Source organism: Mesoplodon densirostris, chromosome 3 (genome assembly GCF_025265405.1).
Source record: "Mesoplodon densirostris isolate mMesDen1 chromosome 3, mMesDen1 primary haplotype, whole genome shotgun sequence".
Classification (NCBI taxonomy): Eukaryota; Metazoa; Chordata; class Mammalia; order Artiodactyla; family Ziphiidae; genus Mesoplodon; species Mesoplodon densirostris.
The window spans coordinates 103,573,935-103,592,205 of record NC_082663.1 but is presented as its reverse complement, the minus strand read 5'-3'; the positions used below and the strand labels follow the sequence as shown (position 1 = coordinate 103,592,205).

General features: G+C 34.8%; 1 protein-coding gene across 1 annotated transcript in view; it reads right to left on the bottom strand.

Moving 5' to 3' along the window:
- Positions 1–18,271, bottom strand: part of SNX2 (sorting nexin 2) — a 55,050-nt gene that overhangs the window by 18,073 nt on the left and 18,706 nt on the right. The window contains exons 2-7 of the mRNA XM_060091890.1: positions 14,163–14,280; positions 8,808–8,971; positions 7,383–7,449; positions 7,011–7,054; positions 5,390–5,531; positions 1,326–1,404 (exon numbers count right to left, since the gene is read on the bottom strand). Of these exons, the coding sequence (XP_059947873.1) occupies positions 1,326–1,404; positions 5,390–5,531; positions 7,011–7,054; positions 7,383–7,449; positions 8,808–8,971; positions 14,163–14,280 (614 nt within the window). The remainder of the gene's footprint in view (positions 1–1,325; positions 1,405–5,389; positions 5,532–7,010; positions 7,055–7,382; positions 7,450–8,807; positions 8,972–14,162; positions 14,281–18,271) is intronic.

Here is an 18,271-nt window from a genome sequence, read left to right as displayed (position 1 = left end):
CTTAAAACTCTCTTCAGTGTTACACAGTGAATGAAGATATGGTTTAAGTACTATGCAATGCATTCAAGTTAAAAGAAAGGTGAATGTAGAATCAAATTATATGCCCTTGGTACAATATATCTTCATTAAGTTCCTTATCAAGAATGCCATCCAAAATATTTCAAATTTACTCACAGAAAAATAGGACTGGAAAGGCTTCTCAAAAGGTCATGGTTATACTTTCAGGAAGGACTAAGCAAAATCAAGGCAGCACATTATCTACCTTTACTCTTAAAAACACTCATTCTATGACCTCTTTCACAAGAGAATCAATTTTAATGCCTAAATTAAACTTCTTTCGATGCAATTTAAATCCTTTTCCTGAGTAACTGCTGAGTCTCATAGACATAATCTTATCTTTTAAGTCTTTAAGATTTTAAGCTGCACACTAGCTTTTCTTATTGCAAATTGTTCAAACCTGACTTTACTGTGGTATTTTCTTAAAATTGAAACAATTTATTACTAAAACCCAGAAATACACTGTCTCAAACAGTTTTACAAAATAATTTGTACCCTATAGATATATATACTATTTCCTAAAGTCTGTCCTATCTATGCCAACCACTAATTTTAAGCCAAGAGAGAAAATAAGACAGAGAACAAATAAGCAAATTCAATTAAAATAACAAACAAAAACTATGAAATTAGAAAATGTATTAAGTCCAGGTAATTACCAACTTATGTACAATAAATTGGGCTTTAAGATAGTTTTGAACTTGTTTTCTCACATTTTCAGCATAGCAAGGAAGAAATGTTAAGATTCTGGGAGTGGGATTCCTCCCATCCATTTCCCATTTAGTCGGCCACAATGAATACAAGTCTTCAAAGCCATAGGAAATGTGTCAGGTCAAGAAGTCTAAAGCAAGGCACAGCATATATATCTATCAGCCTTTAACTATACAGTCAACTCGAGCAATGACTAATACTTCTGTACACTCAAGTCAAAATCAATTATAAAGAATTGAAGGAGGGAGCACAAACCTAATTTTTCATTGTATTTAATAACATTTCGGTATCACCAAGTAATAATTCAAAGGAAATAATTCCGATGAAAATAGGTATTACTTTGTTAGACTACTAATGAGAATAAAAATGGAACAAGTATACAGTACTGTGTTTCTGAATGAATCAATTTTCTTAATAAAAGCTTATAGCACTTAATAAGAGTAATCAAGTGGTACTTTGAGAATTTTAATACTCAAAATATACTTGTGCCATTTAATGGAATTAGACATATTACTGAAGTAAAACCATTAGAGTAATAAAACACAGCTGATTAGAATTACCTTTCAAGAGCTGCTCTTCGTTTTTCTACAAATTCTGTGGACGATGAATCTTCTTTACCCACTTTGACCTTGGTCATGCCTTTGAAAAAATTGAAAGACTCATGATTTTCTATTACTGAGAAATATTCTTTTATAATCATTTCTGCATAATTTAAAATATATTTTAAGTTTGAACTTGACAAAAAAGCTCCTAAAATTGTAACTAGTCATAGGTTTGAGAAATTAACATCTGTACTTGGCAAGCACTTATAATGTAAGTTTTAAAAGAGTACAGCTAAAGCAGAGGTTGAGCTGTGTCTGTAGTTTTCTAACCTATAACTGTTTGGACTCTTTATCTGACATACATTAAACTCTTGGTAAGTTAAAATGTGTTTGCATTTCAATATGCATAACGGAGTTCAAATTAGTAAATTTAAGCACATCTGATATTTTCATCTCTTATGAGCAATAATTAACGTTCTTTACTTTGGGGACTAGAAAAATAAAAGTGTAATCCAATAATATGCTAAGTATTTCCTGTTGCAGATTCTAAGCACATTCTTGTTCATTTATCATAGCTGGTTTTATAACAGTTTGAAATAATGAGCTCTTTCACAGAGACATTTAGAACTCTTCAAATTTAGAGAATAAAAATCATGCTAATCATTTCTGTATTAGCAATTTCAACTTTAACACTACTATCAGACTGCAGATTTTTCTTCTTTTCCCTGTTCTTTTTACTTTCAAAATTCGATTCTGCAGAAATGAAGTAATGACATATGTACAATATAGATGAACCTTAAAAATATTATGCTACGTTGACAGAAGCTTGTCACAAAGGACCATGTATTATATGATTCCCTGTTTTTTGAAATGTCCAGAATTGGAAAATCTATAGAGAAAGAAAGCAAATTAGTGATTGCCTAGGACTGGGGGTGGATGAGGAAATTAGAGGATGATGGCTAAGGGGTAATAGAAATATTCTAAAACTGACTGTGGTGAGGTATGCACAAGTCTAAATATATGAAAAGCTAATAATGAATTATACACTTTAAATGGATGAATTGTATGGCATATGAATTATGTCTCAATAAAGCCATTTAAAAACAGATCATGTAAAACCATGTAATTTTTATCCAGGTTGGTACACCTGGTGAAAAACGATATATCACCTATGAATGTTTTAACGTAATTCCTCTGAAATACAATAGTTTGAAAAGGAAAACTCATTCAAACACTTAAAATTACCTACCTTGAGTGGACTACTAGGTGTGGGATGTTATTTCACATAGTCTGTTTTTGTGAAAGAAAACCTTACCACTATATAATTTTTTGCTTTTTTTAAATTCTGTGATCTTCTTTCTGCTCATGCTACTTCCTAGAGGTAAGTAACCATTATGCGCCACTGCAGTAAATAAAAACTTACTGTAAGCAGTTACTCCTTAACACTTTTTAACTTCTTTGTTGCTTTTTAAAAGCTTCACAAAAATAGTGCTTTTAAGTCAACTAAGGTTCTATAAAAGCAGTAACAGTTATATGCTAATGAAAAGACCCCCCCTTCCTTCAGTGGCAGTTATAGCTTCCCAGGAAAGAGAAGTTACTATTCTTATTACACCACTGTGTTTGTTACTTGAAAACCACTGGGTATATAATTAAAAGGGCCCCTCATATTTAAAATTTTTCTTAGACAATATATTCATTTTTATTTTTAAAAATTGATGGACAATATGAAATTTTTTAAATGATTGCTTCTCTACTTGATTTTCTGCCAGGAACTTCACAGAACAACTTGTTACCCACCTTCAATAATTGTTCAGACTTTATGCACATTTAGAGGAAACTGTTTAACTTGGCTTCATCTTTTATTTAACTACAATTATTTTTCCTGCTAATTTCTTTATTTACATCTTTTTTTTTAAACTGCATTTTATGTGGTTGCCTCAAATTCTTTCAATCTCCTTTTAATTCAATAATTTGTGAAAGGCTGAAGATTATTAGGGCAAAATATTAGTTTGAAACACAACAAACTTGGGCATAAAAATTTAGTTAAAAAAATTCTTTTTTCTGGCTCAATGTTTAAGGACTAAACTAGTGTATCTAGCCATCAAAATGAGAAAAACTATTTTTTGTTTTTTTCTCTTTTGATATATAAAAATAGTTGTGGGCTTCCCTGGTGGCGCAGTGGTTGGGAGTCCGCCTGCCGATGCAGGGGACACGGGTTTGTGCCCCGGTCTGGGAGGATCCCACATGCCGTGGAGCGGCTGGGCCCGAGAGCCATGGCCGCTGAGCCTGCGCGTCCACAGCGTGTGCTCCGCAACCGGAGAGGCCACAACAGTGAGAGGCCCGCGTAACGCAAAAAAAAAAAAAAAAAGTTGTACAACTTAAAGAAAAAAGGATATTAATAACAAATAATTTATGATAAATGAAACTGAAGCTCACTACATAGATAATGGGAGGCCAAAAGATAACACTGCAACAGTTTAGAGGAGAGAGAAATAACATTATTAACTAGACTAGCAGTTCTCAGAGTATGGTTAGCATATTCGTAAGGTTTCTGAGACCCTTTGGGCTGGTGGGGGATGTGTACAAAAATTGACCTTCATAATACTAAGCTGCTATTTGTGTCTTTTTTGCTCCCATTCTTTCATGAGAGCTCAGTGGAGTTTTACAAAAGCTATATGATGTGTTGTATCACAACAGGTAGAGTGTAGAAACAGATATGAAAATACAGCTATTTTCTATTAAGCCACAATTTAAAGAGATTTTGCAAAAATGTTAAAAACAAAAAAACAAAAGCAAGCCACTCTTATGAAATATTTCTGTCTTATAAAAATTATTTTTCACAAAAATTTTTTATTTGTTAACAGGTAATGAGTTTATTATTTTTAAGTGCATTAATAAATACAATTTAAAAATTCTCATATAATAGGGACTTCCCTGGTGGTGCAGTGGTTAAGAATCCGCCTGCCAATGCAGGGGACATGGGTTCGAGCCCTGGTCTGGGAAGATCCCACATGCCGCAGAGCAACTAAGCCTGTGCGCCACAACTACTGAGCCTGCGCTCTAGAGCCCACAAGCCACAACTACTGAGCCCACATGCCACGACTACTGAAGCCCGAGTGCCTAGAGCCTGTGCTCTACAACTAGAAGCCACCACAATGAGAAGCCCAGGCACTGCAATGAAGAGTAACCCCAGCTCGCTGCAACTAGAGAAAGCCTACGCACGGCAACAAAGACCCAAAGCTGTCAGAAGTTTATAAATAAAATATATTTATTAAAAAAAAATTTAAAAAGAGAAAGAATAAATACATTTAAATATATCAGGTTTCAAAAATCATAAAAGATATGGATAAAACTGCTTTTCAAATCAAATGTTTTAAAAAGTAAAAACAATAACTTAAGGATAAGTAAAATTCATTTTGAATATTTTTCAGAATAATCATGTATATAAAAAAATAGAGATAAATAAAAACCTATGACTGAAAAGCTTGGAAAATGTACTACAAAATTTTAAGACATGACATGTTTTTTAATGGTGGGAAAATGGAGGTTCTCCTCCTCTTTTGTAATATTCTGCATATTCTTAACTAAGTAAGCCTTTATTACCTGTAAAAGTAGAAATGTTTTTAAATGTTAAATTGAAGTACGTAATAAACTAAGAGGAGTTTAAATAGCTCCTGTGTGAGCAAGGCTAGATCAAATCTTTTTGTACAATGTATAGCTAAGCACAAAACACCTCCAAACCCTTAGAAAAATGTCAATATACTAATAATATTGAATATTCTCTAAGTGTTACTCAGTAATAAGATACTCTAATGACCCTAAAAGGGTTTTTAGTTGCTTTCACCTTGTCAAATATTTAACATCATTACATTATACAAATCAAATCCTCAAGTGTTAGAAAATAAAACTTAGCTATACACTCTTCAGTTGATGAATGACTATCATAAACAGAATACTTAAATTCAGTATTTCTAGATATTGAGATATCACGATAGTGAATGATCATGGAATATACGCATCTATACAGTTAAAACTGAACTAGTAAGAGTAACAACAGTAAATTTTTAAAAATTCATACTTACCTACTATACTCTTTTCTGGAGCTGGTGGCACAATATAACCGACATGTAAATACTTGCTTGCTAACTTGCTATGCAAACCGAGAAAGTCACTAAATCTTCTTTTAACTGAAAATTCACTCTTACTGAACATGGAAAGAGAAGTCTACAAGTGAAGAAAAGGTATTTCAAATTTTGAATACTAAACAATTTTTTAGAAGTTAATGTAATACATAACTGTGAACATGCATATATACATATCACACACACTGATCTACTCTGAAAAAAATGCAGAGTACCTAACTAATGTGATGTAAAGATTTCTAACAACTGAAAAAAACCCAAATCATAGATTTTTTTTTTAACAGAAACTTAAGAGGACAGAAAATGTTTGCTTTATTCTACCCTTAACTCATCTCATTGACTCTACCTGTATTTATGCTAATGATTCTTAAATCTTTACCTCTGGCCCAGATCTCCTCTGAGCTTCAGTCCAATAATACATAGCCCAAGGGAAACCTCCACTTAAATCTCACTGCCACCTCAATTTCACCATATTTTTCCCTGCTCGAACATAAGAGTTCCATGAGTGAAGGGCATTTCTTTGTGTTGTTTACTACTATACTGTAGTCCTTGGAAAAGAGCCTGACCCCAAGGTATTTAATAAATAAGGATCTGTTCAATGAATTAACAAATCTGACTCCACACTGTGTTCCTCCCCTTGTGTTGCCTCTTCTCCAGGATCACTCCAACAACCACAAAGTTCCTCTAGACAAAAACTTAGGCATGGGAGGGAGTCTCAAGAGGGCGGGAATACGGGGATATATGTATACTTACAGCTGATTTACTTTGTTGTACAACAGAAACTAACACAACATTGTAAAGCAATTATACTCCAATAAAGATTTAAAAAACACACACACACACTTAGGCATCCCCCCTTCCTCACTCCTTACATCCAAGCCCTACTGATTCTACCTCCTATACATCACAAGAAGCCATTTATTTCACTCATCCCTAGAACTAATTCCTTAGTATTAAGAATCACTTCTCACAGCTAGGACTGTTTCAGATCCTCTCTCTTTAAGATTTGAAGGCCTACAATCCCTTTAAGGATTGCAACTGCCTCTTAACTCGAAATCCTGACCTTTACTTTGATCCTCCCAATCCATACTGAGTCAGAGAGAGCTTTCTAGAACAAAAATCAATTGTACCACATTCTTGTTTGAATCTCTTCAATGGCTCTCCATTATATATACTAAGGATGAAGGCCAAATTCCTAATGTGGCTGTTCATAATATAGGAAGGCTTACTGCCAAACAATTTAATCTGGCACCACGTCCTGCAGATCCTAGAAAGAACAATGCTTTTTTGATTTCTGGCTTTTACACAAGCAAATCCCTTTGCCCCTCTCCCACTCAAATCACTTCTCCTACCTTTGCCTAGATTAGATCCCTTCCCGCATACTCTCCCAGAATACTTTACCTACCAAACCACTCAGAACTCATTGTAGCTATTTATATTTAACTTTTACTGGATGATAATCTTTGTAAAGACAGTGATCACTTACACCTTAATCACTGTAGTATCCTCATACTACACATGGTGAGGGCTCAATATTTTTTTAAAGGAGCAAAAGACTTACCTTTGTTGTTACTCTATAAGCCATGTAAGCATTCATGCCATCACCTACAAGAAAAGTCAAACTATTAAAAATCATAAGCTTAACCACATGCACACACACAAGGTAACTATATGAGGTAATACATTAACTTGATTGTAGTAATCATTTTATAACATATATTAAATCATCACATTGTACATCCTAAATACACACAATTTTTGTCAATTATACCTCAATAAAACTGGGAAAAAAACAAAACAAGCTGCCACGAGTTTAAAAATAAAAGCACCATTTTAATACTAACAATGCATTTAGTTAAGAAAAATAGCACATTAACAACCAAGCTAATTATCAAAAAGAAGCAAGTACAAAATATAATAAATATTAACTTACCAACTTTCTCTGGATCTGATACACCAATTTCTATATCAAAAACATCTCCATTTGCTTCTTCTTCAATCTAGAAAAAATTTTTTTCTTATTAAAGATTCCAGTTTATATTATTGTCATAATACTAATAACTATAATTTTTACCATCTATCTTTTATTAGGGTCACTGTCACATCAATTTGAAAAGTCACTCAGCACTCCATTTATGAAAAACAATAAAAGCTTTCACATTTCCTAACTATGTAAAAGATACACACACACAAAGACAACAGGAAAAGGATCACTGGGAGAAGGAACAGAAAACCTTGCTTTCCTCCAACTCCTCAGATGTAGAGAAAACGTTGTAGTCTTCTGTAGGAATATTGTGGAATGTTTTTGTTCTATATACTCAATCTTCAGATTCAGATTATGAAAATAATTAATTCCTCGATTTTTTTAAATTAGTATTTTTCAAGGTTGTATCTCTCCTCTTTAAAAACCAGAAGGTAGCCATTACTTTTGCCAGTAGAACCCTACATACTTGCAGGAATTATAAGCAACTTGAGCATCATGATTTCACCAATTACCTAGTAAACACATGTTCTTCTTCAAGCCAATGAAAGCACTATAAAGCTCACTGAAAAAAGAAGTAGGAAAAATGATAAACCTACGGGACTACAGAGAAGCATTTTTATCCATTATAAATAAGCAATCCTTATTAATAGCAGTTCTGAGGGAAAGTTTTTTTACTTTCAAGAAGAAAACACAGAAACTTAAATCTTGCAAATTTTAAAAGCAATATTAATAGTCTAAGGCTACCAAAAAAAAGGATGTTTTTCTAATGATAATTTTTTTCAAAGTTGCCCTCCTGTACAGATGTTTTTAAAGTAAGCCTTATTTGAACTGTAACACACATAAAGTATATAAATCCTAGGTAAAGAGCTCAATAATTTTTACAAAGTAAACACATCTTCGTAACCAGAATGTAGATTAAGAAAAAACACCATCATTACACCTTAGAAGGTCCTCATGCTTCCTCTCCACTCACATCTCTTACTCTGCCGACATAACCAGTAACATTTATTACATACTTTTATCAAATAAAATTACTCAAGATACCACTTTATTGTGATTAAGTTTTCAAAGTACTTTCAGACATTACCTTATTTGACCAAGAGAGGAACACTGAGAGGCACACATTACCATCATGAGATCACAAATGACAAACTGCTTGACTTGAGAAGCAAAGTGATGTGCCCAAGTTACTGGATGAAAAAGGGGTGGGATAAAATTAGAAGCCAAATCACCTGATCTCTTTAGTTCAGTGTTCTTTTCCAAACATTTCTAAAAGGCTTTGATTACAAATGACTAACAGTAAAGAAATGTTGGGTGGGGGACAAAAAATGTATTATTTACATATTAACTTAGAATATAAACATTTTTCCATACCTCCTCCCTGGATCTGTCAAAGATCACAGGAGCAGACATACTCTTTGATTCAATTCTGGGAGCAATGAGTGTCGTGGGGGTCACAGGTGTGACTGCAGGAGAAGGTTCTGAGGAGAGTATAGGTTCTCTTTCTGGACTGTCCAGAGAAACCTCTTCTGTAGCTTCTAGATAAAAATTAAACAAGTTAGTTGAGGACACTGGTAACAAACTCCCAATAGTCTACAGAGCAGTCAATAAATTATGAAAAATACTTTTATATGATCCACAGTATCAAAATATTATCTTAAAATAACTGTTATAAATAATTTATGAATCCTTCCTTAATTGTTTATCAAAACTTTAAACCAACAGTGACTCTGTTGATTTTAGGAAGAATTCCAGTAAGTCAGCATAATTATCTATACTAGTGGTAGGGATAAAGCCAGGAGGAAAGCAATGACGTGGATAATTCCACATTCGTTTCTGTTTGGATCTGTAATATATCTAATACTTGTGGTAACTTACCTTCCAAAATCTTGTATTCAGGCTAACATTACTATTCTTTTATACATATGAACACAAATTTCATGGCAGAAAACTGCCCAAAACTATCCCAACTGGGAGTAAAAATTTGTTATGGAAAGTCCACAACGTTAGTAATCTAAAGTAATTAACCACTAAAGATTACTGGATATTAGCTAAATACACAAATATGACGCAAAACAAATAGGTGCTTAGGTTTTCATTTAAAGTGTTGATTCATTTGAAAAATCTATAATTAAATATATTTAAAAACAAATCAAATCGATAAACTGAATGTCTACAAGCTATGTAACATGTGCTAAATGCAATGAAGAACCATAAAGAAATGTAAAATATCATACCTGCCCTCAGGGAGTTTATAATCTAGTTGGGAAAACAAGACATAAGCATGTGGAATGTTAAATAATAATAAAAGAAAAATAACAGCCAAGAGAACAATAAAAAGAAAATTACAAGACATTTAATTGCTATGAACTAAAGAATAAACGCTATAATTTGAGTTGAAGTGGGACAGAATAATTTAGGCTGGGGAAAACGAGGAATATTTTATGAAACTGAATTGAGAAGATCTGAATGAGTTTAGAGAAAAAATGAGGGAAGCATTTCACGAAAATGAAATACAGTTGACCCTTGAACAACAAGGGAGTTAGGGCTGCTGACCCTCCACACAGTCAAAAATCTGAGTATAATGTATAGTTGGGCCCTCCATATATGTGGCTCCTCTGTATTCGAGGTTCCACATTCTTGGATTCAATCAACCTCAGATCAAGTTGTACTGCAGTATCTGCTAATTAAAAAAAATGCATATTAGTGGACCATAGCAGTTCAAACTCATACTGTTCAGGAGTCAACCATACAGCATAAGCTAAAAGCAAAGCGAGAAGAGTGAAAATTACAATCAGTGGCCAAAATGATAATCTGTTGGTTTATAGAATGCTACCAGGAAAAGGCAGGCAGGAGTATAAAGGAGACAGGATCAGATCAGCCGTTTCTAACCTGAGTTTCCTACATTCCTTGAGGTTTGGGAAGGTAGTAATGATAGTCAGTGAATCATTTTAATACCTCAAAAAGTATATCACTAGTAACATGTTATTTACCTGAAGTGGTATCTTACCTCTTGGATTAGGAGGTACAAACTACTATGCATAAAATAAATAAGCTACAAGGGTATATTGTATAGCACAAGGAATACAGCCAATATTTTATAACTATAAATGGAGTATAAACTTTAAAAATTGTGAATCACTATGTCGTAACCTGAAACTTATACAATATTGTACATCAACTATACCTCAATAAAAAAATAAGTAAAATTTTTTTTAAAAAGAAAATAAAATGGATAGAGACTTAGGTTCAGCATACCAATGTACAATTTGCTTTAAATTCTTCCCATGAAAAATTATTATTTTAGTAAAAGTGATCTAACATACTACAAATTAACAAAAATGAATTAAAACCAGACCTAAAGATTCCATAAAATGCCCCATACGTAAGTACAAAGATTAGCATTTCCTTGGAAGAGATACTTTGCAGATAAGTATAAATTGATTATGTCAATGTCAGCTAAGTAATATTTCACTCATACCACAGACACTAGAGAATTTTTTAAACAAAGGAATACTCATTAAACTTAGATTTGGTATCATTTGCTGAAAAGCGTAAGTGAAATAAGCTAAGTACCCTGGCAGAAACAAGTTCTAAAAGTCTAGGACAATGTCAATATTGGCAATTTGCTCACCCTCCCTTATTCTTCTAGGACAGTTTCCTAGTAAGTTCAGTGTAGCTTAGTGCAGGATGTAAGTAATGGTGGAAAGGGGCTCTGTAGTCACCCATATTTGGTGAACACTCTGTAAGTAAGCTAGTAACAGTAACAAAAGTCACACTTGAACTTTTTCTAATACCACTTCTGAACATAATAGTATTTGAAATGCTACCCAAAATACATGAGCATACATACCAATTACAATCTAGTCTCCTTATGGTTTTAAAACCAAATGGCTAAATCACTAGAGCAATACCTATAGTTCCTCCTCTGACACATGTCTTAGAACACCTAATGATGTCATTATGAAATGCAGCTGAGTTTAAGATAAAAGATAAAGCATAAAAAAGTGTCTGTAGGTAACAAAAGAAACAAATAACTATTTTTACTGCTTAGTCCATGTCTCTCCTTAAAAACAAAGACAAACCAAACAAACACTGACATTGACCATATTTGTATCATTATATTTAGTACAGGCTGCACTAGGTAGACTAAAACACAAAAAAAGATGTTTCTAATCAAGCTTAGTGGGCAAATATCACTGTATAATCCTCATGTGGCAAACTGTTTGATCAGCTGGGCACACTGTAACAAGAAAACCCTCTTTCTTTACACAAACACAGTTCTGTTTTTAGAGTTTCAGCACACTCATTAACAGAATTCTGAGACTTAAAGGTGAAAGATCCTTTAATAAAATGGATAATCCAAGTGTTCTATGTATGACCCTCTACTATTAGAGGAATAGGCACAATTTTAGATTAGCACCTACTTAGCAGAGAAAGAACTTGTGTCATCTTTCAGATTAAAACATAAATGCCATGAAAAAACTTCAAAGGACTGCCTGGAAAAAATTCCATAAAAGGAAAGAAAAAGGAATATTACAACTTCAGTTAACTGTCATTATACTCTAAGTTGTAAGGTAGCTACAAAAAAAGGGGGGGTGGGGGTAGGAAAATGATTGGAATTTGGTATCACATTTTTAACTTTCTGACATGAATTCATAAAATACATGAATTCATCTGCACTGAAAACTTTTCTTACATCAAGCAGGAAATTATATGGACCTCTGTGATGGAGGATTGTATCTTTAAACATATTTGTAGGGAACTTCCTTGGTGGCGCAGTGCTTAAGAATCTGCCTGCCAGGACTTCCCTGGTGGCATAGTGTTTAAAAATCCACCTGCCAATGCAGGGGACACGGGTTCGATCCCTGGTCTGGGAAGATCCCACATGCTGCGGAGCAACTAAGCCTGCGCACCGCAACTACTGAGCCTGTGCGCTGCAATTACTGAAGCCCATGCACTCTAGGGCCCATGTACCGCAACTACTGAAGCCTGCACGCCTAGAGCCCATGCTCCACAAGAAGAGAAGCCATAGCACCACAACAAGGAGTAGCCCCCGCTCGCCACAACTAGAGAAAGCCCTCACGCGGCAACAAAGATCCAACGCAGCCAAAAAAAAAAAAATAATAATAATTTGTAAAAAAAATACAGGATGGGGGCCTCCCTGGTGGCGCAAGTGGTTGAGAGTCCGCCTGCCGATGCAGGGGATACGGGTTCGTGCCCCGGTCTGGGAGGATCCCATATGCCGTGGAGCGGCTGGGCCCGTGAGCCATGGCCGCTGAGCCTGCGCGTCCGGAGCCTGCGCGTCCGGAGCCTGTGCTCCGCAACGGGGGAGGCCACAACAGTGAGAGGCCCGCATACCGCAAAAAAAAAAAAAAAAAAAAATACAGGATGGTTTGAATATTCAACCACTATAAAAGCTGAGGAAGTATTATTAAGTTTTAACCCATGAAAGCCAGTTTAGGTAAATTAAGCTTAAATACACAAAGATTTACTATTTTAATTATTTGTGTCACTAATTCTAAGCAAGATTTTGTTTCTTAATATCCAAACATTAATTTGTCCCTAAATTTTAATCTTAAAACAGATAACTGTTTTGAAGAGTCCAATTTTTTTTTTCCCTTTTTTTTCTGCGGCACGCAGGCCTCTCACTGCCGTGGCCTCTCCCATTGCAGAGCACAGGCTCCGAGCACGCAGGCCTGGCGGCCACGGCTCATGGGCCCAGCTGCTCTGCGGCATGCGGGATCCTCCCAGACCGGGGCACGAACCCGTGTCGCCCGCATCGGCAGGCGGACTGAAGAGTCCAATTTTTTAAAAGGTAGAATGGACTACACCAAATCCTGCCCCCGTATCAAAAATAAATTCCCGAAGCATCAATTTACTCACCTAAAATTCAATCAAAATGGAACATGTGGTAAATACTGAAGCATTTTATTAAAACAGATTTGAAATATATACAGACTATAAATTGTTTTAAATTATTGTTTTATTTTAAAAAATTATTTATTTTATTTACTTTTGGCTGCATTGGGTCTTCATTGCTGCGCACAGGCTTTCTCTAGTTGTGGAGAGCGGGGGCTACTCTCTCTTGCGGTGCACGGGCTTCTCATTGTGGTGGCTTCTCTTGTTGGAGAGCATGGGCTCTAGGCATGCAGGCTTCAGTAGTTGTGGCTTGCGGGCTCTAGAGCACAGGCTCAGTAGTTGTGGTGCACGGGCTTAGATGCTCCACAGCATGTGGGATCCTCCTGGACCAGGGATCGAACCCATGTCCCCTGCATTGGCAGGCAGATTCTTAACCACTGCACCACCAGGGAAGTCCCTAAATTAAGTGATTTTTAAATCCAGAGTTTAATTTTGCTTTGTGACAACTTGTAAGTAATAAGAAAATATAATCACTTGCTATTTCTCAAAGTATGAAAGCTATTTCTCAAAGTATGAATGCCACAACCATTAGTTTGAGTCCAAGTACTGATCAAAATAATCAAATTATTAGTGTGACTTATTTTCATATGCTTAAAACCAGAAAGGATCACATTCATGCTTCTTTCAACAGTCTTTATTTTTCACAAAGCAAAGTAACTGAAATTTCCTATCCTCCTCAGTTGGTAACAAGAGCTACCACAAATACTTTACACAAAATGTCAGTTTTGCTTTAGAGAATATTTTCTAACAGGATATATGCTATAATTGACAATTATTTTTTTTAAAAATAAAGGTACTTATAATTACCTGCAAAAAGGTCTTCTCTGTCATCATCCAGCACAACTTCTGCAGGTTTTGGACCATTGGAGTTCGTACTAATATCTTCTGTAGTAAGACTAGCTGGATCTGGAGATGATGGACTTGACTGTTTAAAAAACAATAATTGACAATGGATTGCCATGTTTGTCTGTTATATCTCTATACACTACAGAAATAGAATATTCTCCTGATAAGAAAAGAAGACGAACAGCTATTTATAGTTCCTCCTTTGAGGGTAAGAATGAATCAAAAACATACTTTTACTCACTTTCTCCTTTCTTAACAAGAAGTCACTTAAGATTTAAAAATAAAATCTTCTCTAGTCACCCAGTTAGATACGCTAATTTTCCATGTTGAGTTATAATTAACAAAATCAAATTTTAATGATTTACACAGTATACAATATTATGACATAATAATAAATATCAGATCTTGAAAACATGTTGCATGAGTAAGAAGTTCCAACTACTACTTTACTGTAAGAGGAAGCTTTAACAGTAGTTGAATTAAGACTATAATTATTCTAAAATTTATATAGTTTCAAACTAAAAATATGCCTTCCCACAAATATTTACATTTCAACTAAGCTAAGGGACTGTTGTGGCCTCTCCCGTTGCGGAGCACAGGCTCCGGACGCGCAGGCTCAGCGGCCATGGCTCACGGGCCCAGCCGCTCCGCGCCATGTGGGATCTTCCCGGACCGGGGCACGAACCCACATGGAATGAAGATTGTAAAGCTTTTAGTTTTATCACAGTTTTCTTACAGTAATAGTTAAAACCAATACTATTTTTTAAAAAAATAAGAAAAAGGAAGTTGAATACGTCAAAAGTGCACAGCTAGATATTTTCACAAACCCAACGTCCCTGTGTAATCAGCACCCAGATCAAGAAAGAGAACATTATCATCAACTCTAGAAGCTCCACTCATGCTTTCTTAAGAGCTTGCAAAAACAATTTAAATTCCTTATGGGAAAATTTTAAAAAGCGGTTTTCTTTTCTCTCAGGAGCTCATGCTTATAGACCAAACTCTCACAAAGGTAGGCTTCTATTTACCTTAGCATTTTTTCTTTAAGAAATTTGGAAACAAATAAGCTTTTATTATAAGCTTCTTCTAGAAGATGTTCCTGACAACCTCAATCTCATCTCTAGCTGAGTCTGGTTAGGTGAGTGATATATATGCTTCCACAGCATATCTATTTCTTTTGCCATAATTTCTCTTACCACACTATATTATAATTATTATCTGTTTATAGACTACAAGTTCTATAAGGAAAGAAGAATATCTTATTTTGCTTATTACTTTTTATCAGGTTCCTGGCTGCACTCAATGACTATCTGTTAACTGAATTCTAAGAAAATAATTACAAATATGTGTAAGAATTGGCCACAAGTTTGTCAACCAGATTGTCTATAATACTGAAAGGTTTGAAATACCCTAAAGCACAGCTACATAAAAATGTAGCAGAGTTGCTCCAACACCCATTCATGATAAAAGCTCTCAGTAAACTAGGAATACAGGGGAACCTCCTCAATTTGAGAAATAGCTACAAAAAACCTAGAGCTAACATCACATTTAATGAGAAACTCAGAGCTATCTCACTAAGATCAGGAACAAGGCAAGGATTTCCCGTCACTACTGATTTTCAACATCATATTGCAAGTCCAAGCTAATGCAGTAAGACAAAAAAAAGGAAATAAAAGGTATATAGATTGGGAAGAAATAAAACTCTGTGTTCACAGATGACAATGATCCTCTAAGTAGAAAATCCAGAACAACTGACAAAAAAGGGTCCCAGAACTAATAAGCAATTATAGCAAAGCTGTAGGATACAGGTTAACATACAAAAGTTGATCGCTTCTATATACCAGCAACAAACAAACAGAATTTGAAATTTAAAAAAACAAAAAAACAAAAAAACCATTTACATCAGCACCCGAAACAACTAAATACTTAGGAATCAATCTAACAAAATATGTATCAATACAATATCCATATGAAAAACTAAAAATCTCTAATGAACAAAATTAAAGAACTAAATAAATGAAGAGATATTCTATATTCATGAATAGAAAGATTCAATAGTCAAGGTGTCAGTTCTTCCTGACTTGATCCACAGATTCAATGCAATACCAATCAAAATCCCAGCAAGTTATTTTATGACTATCGATAAAATGATGCTAAAGTTTACACAGAGAAGCAAAAAATCCAGAAGAGACATTACTGAAGGAGAAGAACAAAATGGGAGGACTGAAGCTACCTGACTTCAAGACTTACCATAGGCTACAATAATCAACACAGTGTGGTACTGGTGAAAGAATAGATTAATGGGACAGAATAGAGAGCTCAGATATAGATCCACATAATATGGCCAGTTGATTTTTTGACAAATGAGCAAAGGTAATACAATGGAGAAAAATAGTGCTGGAACAACTGGAAATCTACATGTGAAAAAAGAATCTAGACACAGACCTTACACCCTTCACAAAAATCAACTCAAAATGGATCACAGACCCAAACGTAAAGCACAAAAGTATAAAGTTTCTAGAAGATAACACAGGAGAAAATCCAGATGACCTTGGGTTTCATAATGAGTTTTTAGATACAACAGAGGCACAATCCATGAAAGAAAGACTTGATAAGACAGACTCCACTAAAATTAAAATGAAAACTTCTGCTCTGCAAAAGATAGTGTCAAGAAAATGGAAAAACAAGCTGTAGACTGGGAGAAAATATCTGCAAAACACACAGCTGATAAAGCACTGTGATCCAAAATATACAAAGAACTCTTAAAATTCAACAATTAGAAAATGAACAACTCAGTTTAAAAATAGGACAAAAACCTTCAAGATACTTCACCAAAGATAAACGCATGGCAAATAAGCATATGAAAACGTGCCCCACATCACATATCATTAGAGAAATGCAAATTAAAACAACAATGAGACACCATTATACCTCATAGTGGTACATTCTATATACCTATTCAAGTAGTCAAAATTTGGAACACTGACAACACCAAATGCTGATGAGGATGTGGAGCAACAGGAACTCTCATTCACTGCTGGTGGGAATACAAAGTGGTACAGCCATTATGGAAGACAATTTGGCAGTACATTTATAAGATGAGCATACTCTTATCATACGTTCCAGCAACCGTGATCTTTAGTATTCATCCAGAGGAGCTGAAAACTTATGCCCATACAAAAACATGCACTTAATGTTTACAGCAGCTTTATTCATAATTGCAAAAACTTGGAAGCAAGATGTTCTTCAGTAGGTGAATGGGGTAAATAAACTACAGTACATCCAGACAATGGAATATTATTCAAACTAAAAGGAAATGAGCTTTCTAACCAAGAAAAAATACAGAAGAAACTTAAATATTACTAAGTGAAAGAAGCCAGTCTGAAAAAGCTACATATTGTATAATTACAACTATATGACACTGTGGAAAAGGCAAAACTATGGAGATAGTAAAAAGATCAGTGGGTTGGGGGAAGGAAGGGATAAACAGGCAGAGCAGAGAGGATTTTTAGGACAGTGAAACTACTCTGTATGATATTGTAACAGTGAACACATATCGTTATACATTCGTCCAAACCCAGAGAATGTACAATACTAAGTGAACCTTAATGTAAACTATGGATCTTGGGTGATTATGATGTGTCAAAGTGGTTTCACCAATTGTAGCAAAAGTACCACTATGGTGGAGGATGTTGATAATGAAGGAAAATGCACGTGTAGGGGCATTATATGGGAAATCTCTATACCTTCCATTCAATTTTGCTGTGAACTTAAAACTGCTCTAAAAACTAGTCTATTTTTCAAACAATGTAGTAGCAGAGTGGCATTTACTGACACAGAAAGATGCTTTTAATATGCCATTATTTAAGAGAAATAGTTACACATGTGATCCAGTTTCCTGACACTACTCATTAAAAACAAATGTTTTCAGCAGTTGGCCCTCTGTTTCTGGGGGTTCCAACAGATTCAACCAACTGAAGATTGAAAATATTAAAAAAGTAAATTCCAGAAAGTTCCAAAAAGCAAACTGGAATTTGCCACACACCAGCAACCACTTACACAGCATGTACCTT